General features: G+C 28.5%; 1 protein-coding gene across 6 annotated transcripts in view; it reads left to right on the top strand.

The window, feature by feature from the left end:
- The window catches only part of Actn (alpha actinin), a 109007-nt gene that overhangs the window by 78617 nt on the left and 12043 nt on the right, over window positions 1-18347 (top strand). For 4 of the 6 annotated variants that reach the window (XM_075300460.1, XM_075300459.1, XM_075300462.1 and 1 more), the window contains 3 exons: window positions 9740-10156; window positions 10231-10384; window positions 10726-10877. In XM_075300460.1, the coding sequence (XP_075156575.1) occupies window positions 9740-10156; window positions 10231-10384; window positions 10726-10877 (723 nt within the window). The remainder of the gene's footprint in view (window positions 1-9739; window positions 10157-10230; window positions 10385-10725; window positions 10878-18347) is intronic. The other 2 variants (XM_075300463.1, XM_075300464.1) reach the window with 2 other exon arrangements.

Here is an 18347-nt window from a genome sequence, read left to right as displayed (position 1 = left end):
AATTCCAAAATCAAAATAGGAGCAACATTCTACACACACACCTTCAAAATGAGGGGTGTTCAGGTTTTTTAAATGCAAAATTGAAAGAAATACGTCAAGTTTATATTGACCAAATTTTGACCGTATCACCCTTTACATCATCTCGTAGAAGAAAAATTAACTAAAAGTAAAGAAGAAAATCATTGGCGCCAAATCATGACCATTTTAACCATACAGTATTTTTAACCATACTATTTTTGGGAATCGTACGAAAATTTTCATTTGTTTTAGTGCATATTGAACTTATGTGTACGGTCATTGAACTTTATACTTACGTTTAGTTTATAAAATTTTTGATACGTACTTAAAAAAGTAAGATTTCATTAAGCTGTGGAAAATTTCGATAAAAATTATAAAATTTAACTACAAGCAAATAATTTTTCCAATAAAAATAAGTAACATTTATCGTTAGTTTAACTATGGATTTTTTTTGTGTAGCGTGGTCTATAATCCTTTATAAGAGGTCAATATATTGTTCAGTTTTGATTTAAGGCTAGGCAGCTCCCTAACAAAATGTCTTTATTTTAAACAATTTCGTTATTAATATCAAAATCCTTAAAGGAAGGTGAATATCATATCTACCTCTAAACTTTTTTTGAGTGTATATGTGACAAATCTCAACTCTATGGTAGCCTTAGTCAGTGGTGTAAGCTAAGTGAATTGGTGTTACCACAACGGTAACACTTTTTTGAATTTACAGTTTTCTGCTTTCTTCGTACGTCTCCTAATTTTCCCTCATTATTCTTGAATAAAAGCTATGCCTTTTTTCCTATCCATACAAATATTCTCCTAATGCCATTACCTATTCACAGTAGTGCAATGTGAAGAGGAGGAGGAGGAGGGGGATACATTGTATTCATTACATTTGTTTCCATTGATTGCTAGGGTCCAAGTGTTATTGTTCTCATTGACCAAATTTTGTCAATTCATTGATGTTTATTTTGTATGGAAAAATGTCTGGGAACCTTAAGACTAAAAAACGAGAAAAACTGTGAATATGATTTTTCATCTACAATGTTTCCGGTTAAATGAACTATAAAAGCATCTATTATAAATTTTGTGGGTATAAAAAGGTGTCGTCGTCGTGACTTCTTCCTAAAAAAATATATATGGGAATAATATTGGAGCCATATTTGAATGAGCCCCATCATTTGAATATATTTTACAAAGAGTTGAGATTCTTGTCATAGAAAATAAAAGCATTTAGAGTAGGCGATGGCCCTACTAAGATTTGATTTTATTATGGTAATAAAATTTATGATAGCTGTCTATTGTTAATAGAACATAATCGTTATCTTTTGTAATAAAGTTTAAAATGCAACTAGATTTACTGTTAAAATTCTTAGTTCAAGTTGTTGTTAGCATTTTGTAATGCTCCCATACATCATGGGTATATAATATACATGGTCATAGGTATTAAATTATAAAGAAGTTGTATTGTGTGAAAATTTTTAAGATTCGACCGTATTTAGACTCAGGTTTAGATAAAGTTCAGCGTATGGCGTGCTTGTGTATCTCCTTCTCTGGGAGTAGAAATTTGACCAGACCTACGTAAATGTTTCCTCAGCATCTGTGATGCCATTTATGCAGCCGTACTTTATAATCTTAAATGCCAACAAATATCTCTTGTAATCTTTTAAACAATTTGCTTACTATCAATTTAATACAGATCTTAATAAATTTATAGATTATAATCATTTCTGTGCATTATTATCACCTTTCATGGTATTGTATTTTGTTTCTAAAATTGTACTCGAGTAATTAATTATATCTGTGGTATCGACGACAATAACACAAAAAAAAAAAACAACCACACACTGTTAAAGTTCATCACTGTAGGTTGATATAAATATCAAGCATCAACTTTAGCAACAATCAATGCAGAGTCAGCGAAACAAAAGAAATGCAAAGCGAAAAGAAAAACAAAAATGTTCAAAACAAACCCGGGAATGCTCATACTGTTACACGTGTGCACACATACAGACATATACATCGAGTAAACGAAGCTAGAGTATGTGGTTGGGTGGCGCTGTGTGGCGTGTGCCCATGCGCTCAATATGCGGATATGTCACCGCGGTGTGTGGTGTGTATTAAGGTGGGTCGAAGTCACGGTTGAAACTCGTGCCAACAATAATCTACCAACATGTTAAGAAAAATTTACCAAAAATCTACCAAATTTAAAAAATTAGGTTTTTGATCAAATTTTGTCAAAATTTTATTTCTATAGACTGAAAAAAAGCATGCCCGGTTCCAAAGATTTTGTCTTTACTTTAAAAATGTTGGCATTGATTCCGAACCAAAGAAGCGGAGAATATAAGTAAGGATACTTTTAAAATTTGGGTTTTGTGTACTTGCTTCTAAATAGGAAGCAAATTTTAATTTTTCACTTTTTCAACTTTTTTCTTTTTTGTTTCAAGTAATAAACGTCTTTAAAATGAATTGTTGAAAAATATGTCCTTTATTTGAACGATTTTTTGCTTTGTAGTCAAGATGCAAAAAGGCAACAAATTTAAAGACAATTTCATTAAATGTAAAGAATTTTTCTGAGTTATTAAAGTCAAGTTGACCTTAGCCCGTGTCTTTTAGTCCGTGCTAAGCAAAATTTACATTCGTATTTTAAAAACATGAAATCTTTGATATTTTTTTCAGTGTAGGAAATTGCGTCAAAATTTTATTTATATAGGAAATTTTGTCAAAATTTTATTTCTATAGAAAATTTTAACAAAATTTTATTCCTATAGAGAATTTTGTGAAAATTTTATTTCTACAAAGAATTTTGTCAAAATTTTATTTCTACAAAGAATTTTGTCAACATTTTATTTCTACAAAGAATTTTGTCAAAATTTTATTTCTATCGGAAATTTTGTCAAAATTTTATTTCTATAGAGAATTTTGTAAAAATTTTATTTCTACAAAGAATTTTGTCAAAATTTTATTTCTATAGGAAATTTTATCAAAATTTTTTTTCTATAGGAAATTTTATCAACATTTTATTCCTGTAGAGAATTTTGTCAGAATTTTATTTCTATAGGAAATTTTATCAAAATTTTATTCTTATAGAAAATTTTGTCAAATTTTTATGTCTACAAAGAATTTTGTCAAAATTTTATTTCTATAGAAAATTTTGTCAAAATTTTATTTCTATAGGAAATTTTGTCAAAATTTTATTTCTATAGAAAATTTTGTCAAAATTTTATTTCTATAGGAAATTTTGTCAAAATTTTATTTCTACAAAGAATTTTGTCAAAATTTTATTTCTATAGAAAATTTTGTCAACATTTTATTTCTATAGAAAATTTTGTCAAAATTTTATTTTTATAAGAAATTTTGTCAAAATTTTATTTTTATTGGAAATATTATCAAAATTTTATTTCTATAGAAAATTTTGTCAAAATTTCATTTCTATAGAAAATTTTGTCAAAATTTTATTTCTACAAAGAATTTTGTCAAAGTTGTATTTCTACAAAGAATTTTGTCAAAAATTTTTTTCTACAAAGAATTTTGTCAAAATTTTATTTCTACAAAAATTTTGTCAACATTTTATTTCTACAAAGAATTTTGTCAAAATTTTATTTCTATAGGAAATTTTGTCAAAATTTTGTTCCTTCTTCTTCTTCTTTATTGCTGACATTTCCGATGCAATGTCAGATTTAAGTAAAAAAACACATGAGACACTTAATCTAATCGTTATTAAATTTTATTCCTATAGAGAATTTTGTCAAAATTTTATTTCTACAAAGAATTTTGTCAAAATTTTATTTCTATCGGAAATTTTGTCAAAATTTTATTTCTATCGGAAATTTTGTCAGAATTTTATTTCTATAGGAAATTTTAGCAATATTTTATTCCTATAGAGAATTTTGTCAAAATTTTGTTTCTACAAAGAATTTTTCAAAATTTTCTACCCGGAATTTTGTCAAAATTGTATTTCTATCGGAAATTTTATCAAAATTTTATTCCTGTAGAGAATTTTGTCAAAATTTTATTTCTACAGAGAATTTTGTCAAAATTTTATTTCTATATAGAGAATTTTGTCAAAATTTTATTTCTATAGAACATTTTGTGAACATTTTATTTCTATATAAAATTTTGTCAAAATTTTATTTCTATAGAAAATTTTGTCAAAATTTTATTTCTATAGGAAATTTTGTCAAAATTTTATTTCTACAAAGAATTTTGTCAAAATTTTATTTCTATAGAAAATTTTGTCAACATTTTATTTCTATAGAAAATTTTGTCAAAATTTTATTTTTATAGGAAATTTTGTCAAAATTTTATTTTTATTGGAAATATTATCAAAATTTTATTTCTATAGAAAATTTTGTCAAAATTTCATTTCTATAGAAAATTTTGTCAAAATTTTATTTCTATAGAAGACTTTGTAAAACTTTTATTTCTATCGGAAATTATATTTCCATAGAATATTTTATATTTTTTGACAAAATTTTCTATAAGAATAAAATTTTGATAAAATTTGCTATAAAAATAACATTTTCTATTGAAATAAAATTTTGACCAAATTACCTATAGAAATAAAAATATGACAAAATCTCTTATAGAATTAAAATTTCGATTTCTATTGAAACGAAATTTGACGAAAAATATTGAAATTTTTATAAAAATAAAATATTGACAAAATTTTCCATAGAAATAACATTTTGAAGTACCTCGTATTGTGCAAAATTTACCAAAACATCAAGAATTCTACCAGTCTACCGAAGATTAAAAATCTACCATTTTTGGTACAATTCTACCAACTATGGCAGCCGTGTTAAATATACAAAAGTGGAGAATCGAATAATCGACTTTTTAAGTCGAATAGTCGACTTTTTGTAATCCTAAAATTTTATTAATACATTTTTGACATTTTTGAAAATCGACTAATCTACTTTTTATTTGACCAACATATTTTGACTTTTAACGAAATTGACGATATAGTGAATACCATTCAAATACTCGTATGACAGCTTTGAGAGTATATGTTGTTGGATTTTAATCGGGCAGCATGAGTTTTAAGAAATAAAAATAGTTATTTCTACATTGTAGCCCTTAAGTTAGGTTAGGTTAGGTTAGGTTAGGTGGCAGCCCGATGTATCAGACTCTCTTAGACTATTCAGTCCATTGTGATACCACATTGGTGAACTTCTCTCTTATCACTGAGTGCTGCCCGATTCCATGTTAAGCTCAATGACAAGGGACCTCCTTTTTATAGCCGAGTCCGAACGGCGTTCCACATTGCAGAGAAGCCGCTTAGAGAAGCTTTGATACCCTCAGAAATGTCACAAGCATTACCGAGGTGGGATAATCCACCGCTGAAAAACTTTTTGGTGTTCGGTCGAAGCAGGAATCGAACCCACGGCCTTGTTATTTTTTTACTTAATACTTTTACAGTTTTATTTTTTTTTTTTTTTTGTCAATATACATTGAACCCCCATATACGAGTACCATACAATAAATACAAGTGTGTTAATGTATCAATCTGGTTGTACTAGAATGTCAACAAACGGTACGGCAACTCACAACGAATGTTCCTTCCTCTTTGGCTGTCATAAAACAACGGAACCCGTTGTATTTTTGCCAAGTTTAATTTCTCAGAGTCGCCTGTGTATGAGAAGCCTGCGCCAGCTAGACTCTTTAACAGCATGCAGTGCATGGAGTGGTTGTTGCTGTGGTTGTTGCTGTTATTAGCTTACATTGCGACGTATTATCTCCCAAATGGGGACAAAACCACTTCTAAACCAGTTCACACACAGCATACAGATTTGTTTTCTTTGTTTTTCCCTCTCTCTCTGGGATTGTTTTGGTTGTTTTTCTCTTTGTTTTTCTTACATTGCACTGCCACCTTCAAACCTATGGAAACCCCACAAAACTGAAGCAGACAATAAGCCCCTGAGTATGATTATATTTCGACCTTAGATGCATTCATAAATGCATCAAGCTTTTGTGGTGTTGGTCTCTTGTTGTTTTCGATCATCAAATTGGGAATATTACCACGTCTGTGGGAATAAATTACCAACGTATGTTTGTGATTCATGTAAATTGTGCTTTGTTATTAATTTAATTTTTTTTTGCATTCATATAATTTTTTTAGCCTTTGTTTAGTGTGTATAGAGAGGCATGTTGATTATTTTTTTCCTGGTTCCATGACCATATATTTTTTCTTATCTTTTGTTTTCTTCAAAATTTTAAGAAATTAGTATGATTGCATTTGCGTACGGAAGGCTTTTGCTTTTCTGTAAAAATAATTTGAATTCTTAATGGATAGTTCATATTAAACAATTTGGCTATAAAAGAAAAAAATGAAATTAAACCCAGCAAACACTGGGTAAGTATTTGGCGTGAAAGACTGCTTACCAAGAGCATTTGTGCCCATGCATTACTTTTTGTTTGTGAACAATGGCTTAGCATCGTTGGAAACGCTGGTTCCACATTTGTATCTTATAGAGATTGCAATCAAACATTCCACTAATCAACTTTTTCAAAAATTTCTGCAAAATCCAGTTTTCTAGGTCTTCCATGCAGAAGCCTTAATCTGAATGATAAAATAAGGGAGTCTTGTTTCTAAATGATATTATCGGATACTGGCGCCGAAAATAGTAGCTTCTGGGTCCGGCTACCATCTACAAATATAATCATCCAGCCAGCGTTGTCGCCATGCTACATTAATGGCAATTTTACCATTTTATTTTGTGCCACTTTTTTATGCACCACTTACTGGCATATTATTTTCAGTTTTATGCCACCTTTTTGTCATTTTATGCCACTTTTTAGTGAATTTCTTTTAAACATCCATATTATATGTAAAATTTTTCCTAAATCCTATTAAAAACACGATTGTGATCTGCGCCTTAACAAATAATGGAATTTACACCTCTAATACTGTATTTGTGAGTACTTTTTCCTTCTCATATCATGGTATTTTTTTACGGAAACATGCATTCCCTGAATTTGAAAAAAAAAGTCCACAATTCTATATAACAGGTTGGCTGATAAGTCCCCGGTCTAACAAAGAAAGACACATTTTTTTGTCAAAATTCGTTTTTATTATTCAACATAGTTCCCTTCAAGAGCGATACAACGATTATAACGACCTTCCAATTTTTTGATACCATTTTGGTAGTACTCCTTCGGTTTTGCCTCAAAATAGGCCTCAGTTTCGGCGATCACCTATTCATTGCAGCGAAATTTTTTCCCTGCGAGCATCCTTTTGAGGTCTGACAACAAGAAAAAATCGCTGGGGGCCAGATCTGGAGAATACGGTGGGTGGGGAAGCAATTCGAAGCCCAATTCATGAATTTTTGCCATCGTTCTCAATGACATGTGGCACGGTGCGTTGTCTTGGTGGAACAACCTTTTTTCTTCTTCATATGGGGCCATTTTGCCGCGATTTCGACCTTCAAACGCTCCAATAACGCCATTTAATAGTCACTGTCGATGGTTTTTCCCTTCTCAAGATAATCAATAAAAATTATTCCATGCGCATCCCAAAAAACAGAGGCCATTACTTTGTCAGCGGACTTTTGAGTCTTTCCACGCTTCGGAGACGGTTCACCGGTCGCTGTCCACTCAGCCGACTGTCGATTGGACTCAGGAGTGTAGTGATGGATCCATGTTTCATCCATTGTCACATATCGACCGAAAAGCTCGGGTGTATTACGAGTTAACAGCTGCAAACACCGCTCAGAATCATCAACACGTTGTTGTTTTTGGTCAAATGTGAGCTCGCGCGGCACCCATTTTGCACAGAGCTTCCGCATATCCAAATATTGATGAATGATGTGACCAAAACGTTCCTTTGATATCTTTAAGGCCTCTGCTATGTCGATCAACTTCATTTTGCGGTCATTCAAAATCATTTTGTGGATTTTTTTGATGTTTTCGGTCGTCCACTGCGTTCACCATCCTCCGTGCTCATTTCACCACGCTTGAATTTTGCATACCAATCAATTATTGTTGATTTCCCTGGGGCAGAGTCCGGAAAGTCATTATCAAGCCAAGTTTTAGCTTCCACCGTATTTTTTCCGTTTAGAAAACAGTATTTTATCAAAACACGAAATTCGTTTTTTCCATTTTTTTCACAATAACAAAAGTTGCTTCACAAAAGACGCTCTATCTCAAAAACTAATTGACTTATATACGTCATATTTTGACACTAATACTAGCGACGCCATCTATGTGTCAGACCAGGGACTTTCTATAAATTTTCAAACTTTTTCAAAACAAACACGAAGGAAACTCTTCTATAAAAGGTACGAAACTTTTCCATAAAAGGTACGAAACTTTTCCATAAAATATCTGAATCCTTTTAATAAAAATTTCGAATCCTTTTCATAAAAAGTACAAGATAAAAAGTAAGAAATTTTTCATAAAATTATAAAGTAGAAATTTCGAAACGTTTTCATAACGAATACGAATCATTCAAAGTACAAAGCCTTTTGATAAAAAGTTCGAAACTTTTTCCTAAAAAGTACGAAACTTTTCCATAAAAAGTACGAAAAATTTTCATAAAAGGTACGAATCCTCTTCATAAAAAGTAAGACTTTTTTCTGAAAAAATATGAAAACCTTTCATAGAAAGTACGAAACTATAAGAGAATTTGAATTCATAACAAGTTCGAATATTTCCCATTAAAAGGTATGAACAATTTAAATAAAATGTACGAAAATCTTAGAATTTTTGTCTCACAAATTATGAATAAGAAATTTCGAAATTTTTTCGTAACAAGTACGAAAATTTTTCAACAAAGTACGAATCATTTAAATAAAAAGCACGAATCCTTGTCATAAAAAGTACCATGCTTTTTATAAAAGTACGAAACTAGAATGAAACTTTTTCACAAGAAATGAACATTTTTCACAGAAGAAATTTTCGAAACTTTTTCAATAAAAACAACGACAAGTTTTTGTAAAAAGTAGGTTAGGTTAGATGGCAGCCCGATATATCAGGCTCACTTAGACTATTCAGTCCATTGTGATACCACATTGGTGAACTTCTCTCTTATCAATGAGTGCTGCCCGATTCCATGTTAAGCTCAATGACAAGGGACCTCCTTTTTATAGCCGAGTCCGAACTGCGTTCCACATTGCAGTGAAACCACTTAGAGAAGCTTTGAAACTCTCAGAAATGTCACCAGCATTACTGAAAAGTGCGAATCCTTTTCATAAAATGTACCAAAATCTTTCATAAAAAAATAATTTTGTGAAAAATACGACCCCATTTCATAAAATGTACGAATTTTTTCATAAGTATTATGAAGAACAAATTTCGTTCGTTTAATGAAAAGTTTCTTTAGTTATAAAACGATGAACAACTTCGTTCTTTTAACTAAATTGTTCGTTCTGCTTACGCAGAGAATTCAGAGATCTAGAACGCAGAGATCTAGTTAAGAAAGAAATAAAAGTGTTGTTAACAGCTGTCACTGCCTGCTGATATTAAATTTGTATGCGAATCGTTCAAAAAAATCATATAAGAGAATTTGAATTTAACAAAATCAGATTATTTTTGTTGTATTTGGTTTTTGCATTTAAGGACAGCTCATCCCTTTTCAGCAATTTTTTTTTTTTGGTTAATGATAATTAAATTTTTTCCTCGTCCCAAATGAGATGTCACTATGTAATGGACCGTAAATGTTTTTTTTTTAATTTTATACTACAATTCGAAATTTATTTCTAATTTATTTTTGTTTCTGTTAAATTTACAGACATTCACAGCATGGTGCAACAGTCATTTGCGTAAAGCCGGTACCGGTATAGAAAATATCGAAGATGATTTCCGTAATGGCTTGAAATTGATGTTGTTGCTGGAGGTGATCTCTGGTGAAACTTTGCCCAAGCCCGATCGCGGTAAAATGCGTTTCCACAAAATTGCCAATGTAAATAAGGCCTTGGACTTTATTGCCTCCAAGGGTGTGCAATTGGTATCGATTGGTGCTGAAGAAATTGTCGATGGAAATTTAAAAATGACCCTCGGTATGATTTGGACCATTATCTTGAGATTTGCCATCCAAGATATCTCTGTTGAAGAAATGACTGCCAAGGAGGGCCTGTTGTTGTGGTGCCAACGCAAAACTGCCCCCTATAAGAATGTCAATGTACAGAACTTCCATTTGTCATTCAAGGTAAAGTAGAATTTTTTTTGTGTGTGTGTGTTATTTATTCAGGGATTTCATTATTTTTTTTTTATTAATTACAGGACGGTTTAGCCTTCTGTGCTTTGATCCATCGCCATAGGCCCGACTTGATTGATTATTCCAAACTTTCCAAAGACAATCCATTGGAAAATCTCAACACTGCCTTCGATGTTGCTGAGAAGTATCTTGATATTCCCAGAATGTTGGATCCTGATGGTAAGTTGGCCAAAGTTCCTTTATACTTACTAAAATCGAAAATCTTTATCACTGTAGTTTAGCTAAAGTAGATTGATTTTTTTTGAAATTAAGTATAATTTTAAAAATTATGTTTAGATTTTTATGAGAGACACCTTTTGTAGTTACTATGTATCTTAATTTATTTATTTTCTTTTTTTAATTTCGACACCTATATCCATACAAAACAAAACCAAACACAACCAAAAAAAATTTAAACATTTTTTTTACACAAAAAAAAATCGATTATGTCTAATGGTGATGGTGTGAATATCGAAATATTGCAATGAAAAATAAAAAAACCAACAACATCAACAATACAGATTTGATCAACACCCCCAAGCCGGATGAACGTGCCATCATGACCTATGTGTCTTGCTATTATCACGCCTTCCAAGGAGCCCAACAGGTTGGAAATATGACGCATGTTCCCGAACCCACAAGACAATACACCTACGTCCCGAATAATTACAATGTGACTAAACTTCACATCAATACACTTGATACATATTTTTCGTTTTTTTGGTTTCTATTGCAGTTTGTTTTTTGGAAAAAAATATATATCTCTATATATATCCATATATATATATATAGAATATTTCTATAGTATCTCTATATACGTAGTATAATGAATTTAAATAACAACCAAATAACCAAAATATGACTCTCGAATGTCGCGAATGTGTAGAGCGCACCGCAAGCAAGCCGTAATCTAAATCACGATATCTATGTATATATGAATACAATATAGATATCCAAAAACGATATGCCTACATATGTATATATACACTATTTCCAAGTGTATATATATATGTATTGTAATTAAGTACATGTCGTCGTCGACGTTGTAGTCGTTGTTGTGATTTCTAACATTTGAGCCCTGCGCCAGGGATCCTATCTCCCTTTTGACCAAAAAAAAAAATAATAATAACGCTGCTATTAACGCCGCGAAGCCAACAAGAGAGTAGAATCTTGAATTGTGTCGTCTTCTAAAAGCCAAAATCAAAAGCAATGCCAATGCTGAAAATCTAAAGCTCAATTACTATAATCGAAATTTGCTTGCCGATCATTTCTCTCTATTGATTTTTTTTTTCTAAATAAAATTCATGCTTTAAAGTATTTTTGCATAAAAAACAAATTCAATATATGTTGGCCATTTTCCATGATTTATAATCAAGATTTTAATTTCCAATTCGATTCTCATTTTTTAAATCTTTAATTGTGAATTATTCAGTTCACCCCGTGTTTTTTTTTGTTTCTTCTTCTTCTTTCTCTAATATGGATATTTAATTCATCAAGGCAAATTATTTCATCTGTACATTGAAGTCATTTGTTAATAATAAAAATAAAAATGAAACATTAAAATTTTACATTTAAATTAGGTTATGATTAACACAGAAAAACTGTATTGCAAAAGTTCGAAAATTAAACGATATCATAGTAGCCATTATCCCAACTAATAAATAGAGAAGTCAACACCAAGATCCTCTATCAAATGGAAACAGCAAAATCTTACAATTATTTTTGTAAGACTCCAAATATATTTAAAGACAGAGTTACCATAGTGCCATTTTGATGGAATTTTTTTCAAGCGATGACACATTTTTTTGCCATTAAATGCAATGCTTTTTCCATTTTTGTGGATTTATATTAAAATTTGTTTTACGCTCCAGAAAATAAATAACGCTAAAAACAGAGTTACCATAGTTCCATTTTAATGGCAAATTGACTATTGTTTTTCCAGCTATCACCTCTGGTGCTACTAAATGCTATATTATTGGCATTTGTTTTTGTCCCTTTATTTAATTGGATTTATATTGAAATTTGTTTTAGGCTCCAGAAACAAAAAAATATAGGTTAAAACAGAGCTATCATAGATTCATTTCATAATGTTATAAGGTGAGTATTAAGTTCGAGTTTAGCCGCTAAAATCGTTATTTTTTCACTAAAGTGAAAACTATCAGTAAAAACAAGTACATGCGGCCGTAAGTTCGGCCAGGCCGAAGCTTATGTACTCTCCATCATGGATTTCGTAGAAACTTCTACTGAAGACTGTCATCCACAATCGAATTACTTGGGTTGCGGTAACACTTCTATAGAAAAAAATTTTTGACAAAATTTTTCTATAGAAATAAAGTTTTGACACAATTTTCTATAGAAATACAATTTTGACAAAATTTTCTATAGAATAAAAATTTTGACAAAATTTTTCTATAGAAATAAAGTTTTGACACAATTTTCTATAGAAATAAAATTTTGACAACATTTTCTATAGAAATAAAATTTTGACACAATTTTCTATAGAAATAAAATTTTGACAAAATTTTCTATAGAAATAAAATTTTGACTAAATTTTCTATAGAAATAAAATTTTGACAAAATTTTTCTATAGAAATAAAGTTTTGACAAAATTTTCTATAGAAATCAAATTTTGACAAAATTTTTCTATAGAAATAAAGTTTTGACACAATTTTCTATAGAAATAAAATTTGACAAAATTTTCTATAGGAATAAAATGTCGACAAAATTTTCTATAGAAATAAAGTTTTGACAAAATTTTCTATAGAAATAAAATTTTGACAAAATTTTCTATAGAATTAAAATTTTGACAAAATTTTCTATAGAATTAAAATTTTGACAAAATTTTCTATAGAAATAAAGTTTTGACAAAATTTTCAATAGAATTAAAATTTTGACACAATTTTCTATAGAAATAAAATTTTGACAAAATTTTCTATAGAAATAAAATTTTGACAAAATTTTTCTATAGAAATAAAGTTTTGACAAAATTTTCTATAGAAATAAAATTGTGACAAAATTTTTCTATAGAAATAAAGTTTTGACAAAATTTTCTATAGAAATAAAATTTTGACAAAATTTTCTATAGAAATAAAATTTGACAAAATTTTCTATAGGAATAAAATTTGACAAAATTTTCTATAGAAATAAAATTTTGACATTTTCTATAGAAACAAAATTTGACAAAATTTTCTATAGAAATAAAATTTTGACAAAATGTTTCTATAGAAATAAAGTTTTGACAAAATTTTCTATAGAAATAACATTTTGACAAAATTTTTCTATAGAAATAACGTTTTGACAAAATTTTCTATAGAAATAAAATTTTGACAAAATTTTCTATATAAATAAAATTTTGACAACATTTTCTATAGAAATAAAATGTTGACAAAATTTTCTATAGAAATAAAATTTTGACAAAATTTTCTATAGAAATAAAATTTTGACAAAATTTTTTATAGAAATAAAATTTTGACAAAATTTTCTATAGAAATAAAAGTTTGACAAAATTTTCTATAGAAATAAAATTTTGACAAAATTTTCTATAGAAATAAAATTTTGACAAAATTTTCTATAGAAATAAAATTTTGACAAAATTTTCTATAGAAATAAAATTTTGACAAAATTTTTTATAGAAATAAAATTTTGACTAAATTTTCTAAGGAAATAAAATTTTGACAAGATTTTCTATAGAAATAAAATTTTGACAAAATTTTCTATAGAAATACAATTTTGACAAAATTTTCTATAGAAATAAAATTTTGACAAAATTTTCTATAGAAATAAAATTTTGACAAATTTTTTCTATAGAATTAAAATTTTGAAAAAATTTTCTATAGAAATAAAATTTTGACAAAATTTTTCTATAGAAATAAAATTTTGACTAAATTTTCTATAGAAATAAAATTTTGACTACATTTTCTATAGAAATAAAATTTTGACAAAATTTTTCTATATAAATAAAGTTTTGACAGAATTTTCTATAGAAATAAAATTGTGACAAAATGTTTCTGTAGAAAAAAATGTTGACAAAATTTTCTATAGGAATAAAATTTTGACAAAATTTTCTATAGAAATAAAATTTGACAAAATTTTCTATAGAAATAAAATTTTGACAAAACTTTCTATAGAATTAAAATGTTGACAACATTTGCTATAGAAATAAAATGTTGACAAAATTTTCTATAGAAATAAAATTGTGATAGATTATTTTTGGCTCGAGTGACAACCATGATTATGAACCGATATGGACCAATTTTTGTGTGATTGGGGATCGGCTATATATAACTATAGACCTATATGGACCAATTTTGGCATGGTTATTAGCGGCCATATATTAACAACACGTTCCAAATTTAAACCGGATCGGATGAATTTAGCTCCTCCAAGAGGCTCCGGAAATCTAATCTGGGAAACCGTTTATATGGGGGCTATATTTAATTATGGACCGATATTTACCAATTTTTGCATGGTTGTTAGAGACCATGTACTAACACTACGTACCAAAGTTCAACGGGATCGGATGAATTTTGCTCGTGCAAGAGGCTCCGGAGGTCAAATCTGGGGATCGGTTTATATGGGGGCTATATATAATTATGGACCGATATTTACCAATTTTTGCATGGTTGTTAGAGACCATATACTAACACCACGTACCAAATTTCAACGGGATCGGATGAATTTTGCTTCTCTAAGAGGCTCCGGAAGTCAAATCTGGTGATCGGTTTATTTGGGGGCTATATATAATTATGGACCGATTCGGACCAATTTCTGCATGTGAGAGACCATATACAAACACCATGTACCAAATTTCAATCGGATCGGATGAATTTTGCTTCTCCAAGAGGCTCCGCAAGCCAAATCTGAGCGTCGGTTTATATGGGGGCTATACGTAAAAGTGGTCCGATATGGCACATTTTCAATACCATCCGACCTACATCAATAACAACTACTTGTGCCAAGTTTCAAGTCGATAGCTTGTTTCGTTCGGAAGTTAGCGTGATTTCAACAGACGGACGGACGGACATGCTTAGATCGACTGAGAATTTCACCACGACTCAGAATATATATACTTTATGGGGTCTTAGAGCAATATTTCGATGTGTTACAAACGGAATGACAAAGTTAATATACCCCCCATTCTATGGTGGAGGGTATAAAAAGGCATAAAATTATACATTTGTATTGCATATTTTATTATAACTTGATGGGGAATAGTCCAAAGCAAATTTTCACAAAATTTGTATTCCATAAAATGGATTATGTTGTTAAAGAAAAGTAATCGTGAAAAATTACGATTTTAGCGGCTAAACTCGAACTTAATACCCACCTGTAAGGACAAATTTTCTATTTTTTCCATTGGTGCCACTAAATGTTATATAAATTTTATCAATTTTGTGACACTTTTTAATTAATTCCTTTTATGTTGTAAAACAGAGTTACCATTGCGACGACACATTGTGCCACTTTTTACTTAACTAATTTTCTGCTATAATATTTTATGTAAATTTTGATCTCAAATAATGATGTGATTGGTGGCATTTTGTTTATCTTTACCAAATCAAAGAATGCCACTGTTTTAAAAGTGTGACACCGAATGACACTTTTTATGCCACTTTTTTAATTAATTCCTTTTATGTTGTCGCACAGTGTCCTCATTGGATTACTTTAGTGGCAATTTTGTGCCACTTTTTAATTAAGTCATTTTAAGTTGTAAAACAGTATCTCCATTGTATCACTTTAGTGACAAATTGACTCTGTATTTCTAGCTGTGACACTTTTTGTCCACTAAATGCGATACTTTTTGCATTTTTTTGCCCCTTTTCAATTATTGCCGTTTATGTTGTAAAACAGAGTTGCCATTATGATATTTTGAGCATTTGTCTTGTAGCGACGACGTTTTTGTTCCCCTAAATTTACAATTTTACATTTTTGTGACACTTTTTAATTCCCTTTATACTGTAATTTTTTTTTTGTAATTTTTGATCTCAGATAATGATGAGATTATGGATGAGAGTGTAGCCTTAAAAAGTCTAACATCCGTCGAGTTTAATTCGCTTTTTGTTTTTCTTTACAAAAAAGTATGCCACTGTAATAAATGTGTGGCATCGAATGACACTTTTTATGCCATTTTTTTTTTTTTTGAAATTCTCAAAGATAACTCTGTTTAAAATATATTTTTCAATTCGACTATTCAAGTTTTTAGCTTAAAATTCTGTCCAATGTAACTCTGAGGGAGCCACCGTGGTGCAATGGTTAGCATGCCCGCCTTGCACACAAGGTCGTGGGTATCATCAATGAAAAAATTTCACGATCTCGCATGCAGTAAATAAAGTGATTGATATCACATTTTCAGCAGACTTTTTATTTTTTGCAGAATTTTCTGCCGTAATAAATTTATTTGAAAATACCACAAACTAAGATTTGATATTATAGCAAGCAGTGCCAGTTTTTTTCTTTTTTCTCTTGCCCATCATTTTCTACTCAAACTTTATTGCAATACAGTTTCTCTCGTTTTTTTTTTTCAAATTAAGTCCATCTATTAAAAATAATTGAATTATTTTAAAGTAAATGATATACAAAAAACAAAACTGGAATTACCAAAAATGAAAAAGTAAATGATGTCGCTTACAATTCCCATTAACAATTTGTACAAATTTTGTTGTGTTCTATATTTATATATATATATGTAAATGTTTTTTTTCATTACCACAATATTCCTCGAAAGACATGCACTAGACCATGATGTGATGAATTGTATAGAGCCCATATCTAGTATCCCATGATCAATAATGCTCTGAATAAAGCCTTTATATTACAAGCGACAATCATGAATAAAAAAAAACTCAAACACTATCTCTAATATATGTGTGTTCGTGTGTTTTCTTAAACGACCCCAAATTTACATCGAAAAATTGGAAAAATTCTATTAACACCATAAAAAATGCAAAAAAATCAAACAATCGCTTTTATAATGCTAAGCCAGCAGCTACCTTTAGCTATTGTTCCTGATGCCTGATGTTGCATGTGTTTTCTTATTTATATAAGTTAAATAATTTATTAATAGTTATGCTAATTAATCATTAGTTTTAGTTGTTTTGTTATGAATTTGGCATGTTTTAATACATACACAGAAAAAAAAATAAATTAAATTAAAAAGTATTTTTTTTTAATAAATTTAAAAAAAATATTTAAAACAAATAATAAATATTTATTTATCAATTCAGTTAATATTTTAAATCAAACTACATCACATAATTTAGTAATTTGGAATATATTCAATAATAAAAGCTTATTTAATTCTAATAAACAAAAATTAATTAAATCAATTAACTTTATAATTTAATTTGAAATCATATTTTGTTAAAAATTATTATTTTTTTTAACTTTTATCAATTAATTATTAAATTAATTTATAATTTAATTTGAAATCATATTTAGTTAAAAAATATTTTTTTTACTTTTCAATCAAAATAAATTAAATCAATTAAAATTTTAAATAAAATCTTAACTTAATTAGAAATCATATTTATTTGAATAAATAATGAATTCTAAAATTTTTAAGTAAAATCTTAATTTATTCGGAATTCAGTTTAGTTAAAAATATAAACTATTAACTTTTTAATCAAACAAATAATAATTACACCAATTAAAATTTTATTTAAAGTATTTATTTAATTGAACATTATATTTAGTTATAAACAATGAATTCTAGTAACTTTATAACAAAGCTAAAATTATTAAAATTAAAATTTTAACTCATATCTTAATTTATTTGGAAGTTACATTTAGGTAAAAACAATGAGTTCTTAAAAAAATAATTATTTTTAATTAATTTAATTGAAATCTTAATTTATTTTGAAATTATTTTTAGTTAAAAAATAATAATTTGTATTAATTTCAAAATTAATTTAATAAATTATTTTTTTTTGTATTTAGTTAAAATAATTAATTCTTTGAACTTTTTGATCAAACGAAAAATTAATTGTATCGATTAAATTCATTATTTTTTTTACACTAAAAATGAATTTCAAAAAATTAATATTTTAAATAACTAAGTATGATTTTCAATAAAAGTAAGTTTTTAATTAATTTTAATTGAAATCTTAATTTAATTTGAAATCATATTTAATTGAATATATTTACT

Source organism: Haematobia irritans, chromosome 3, assembly GCF_050003625.1.
Source record: "Haematobia irritans isolate KBUSLIRL chromosome 3, ASM5000362v1, whole genome shotgun sequence".
NCBI classification, from domain to species: Eukaryota; Metazoa; Arthropoda; class Insecta; order Diptera; family Muscidae; genus Haematobia; species Haematobia irritans.
The sequence above is the reverse complement of the archived record's forward strand: the minus strand, read 5'-3'. Positions and strand labels throughout refer to the sequence as shown.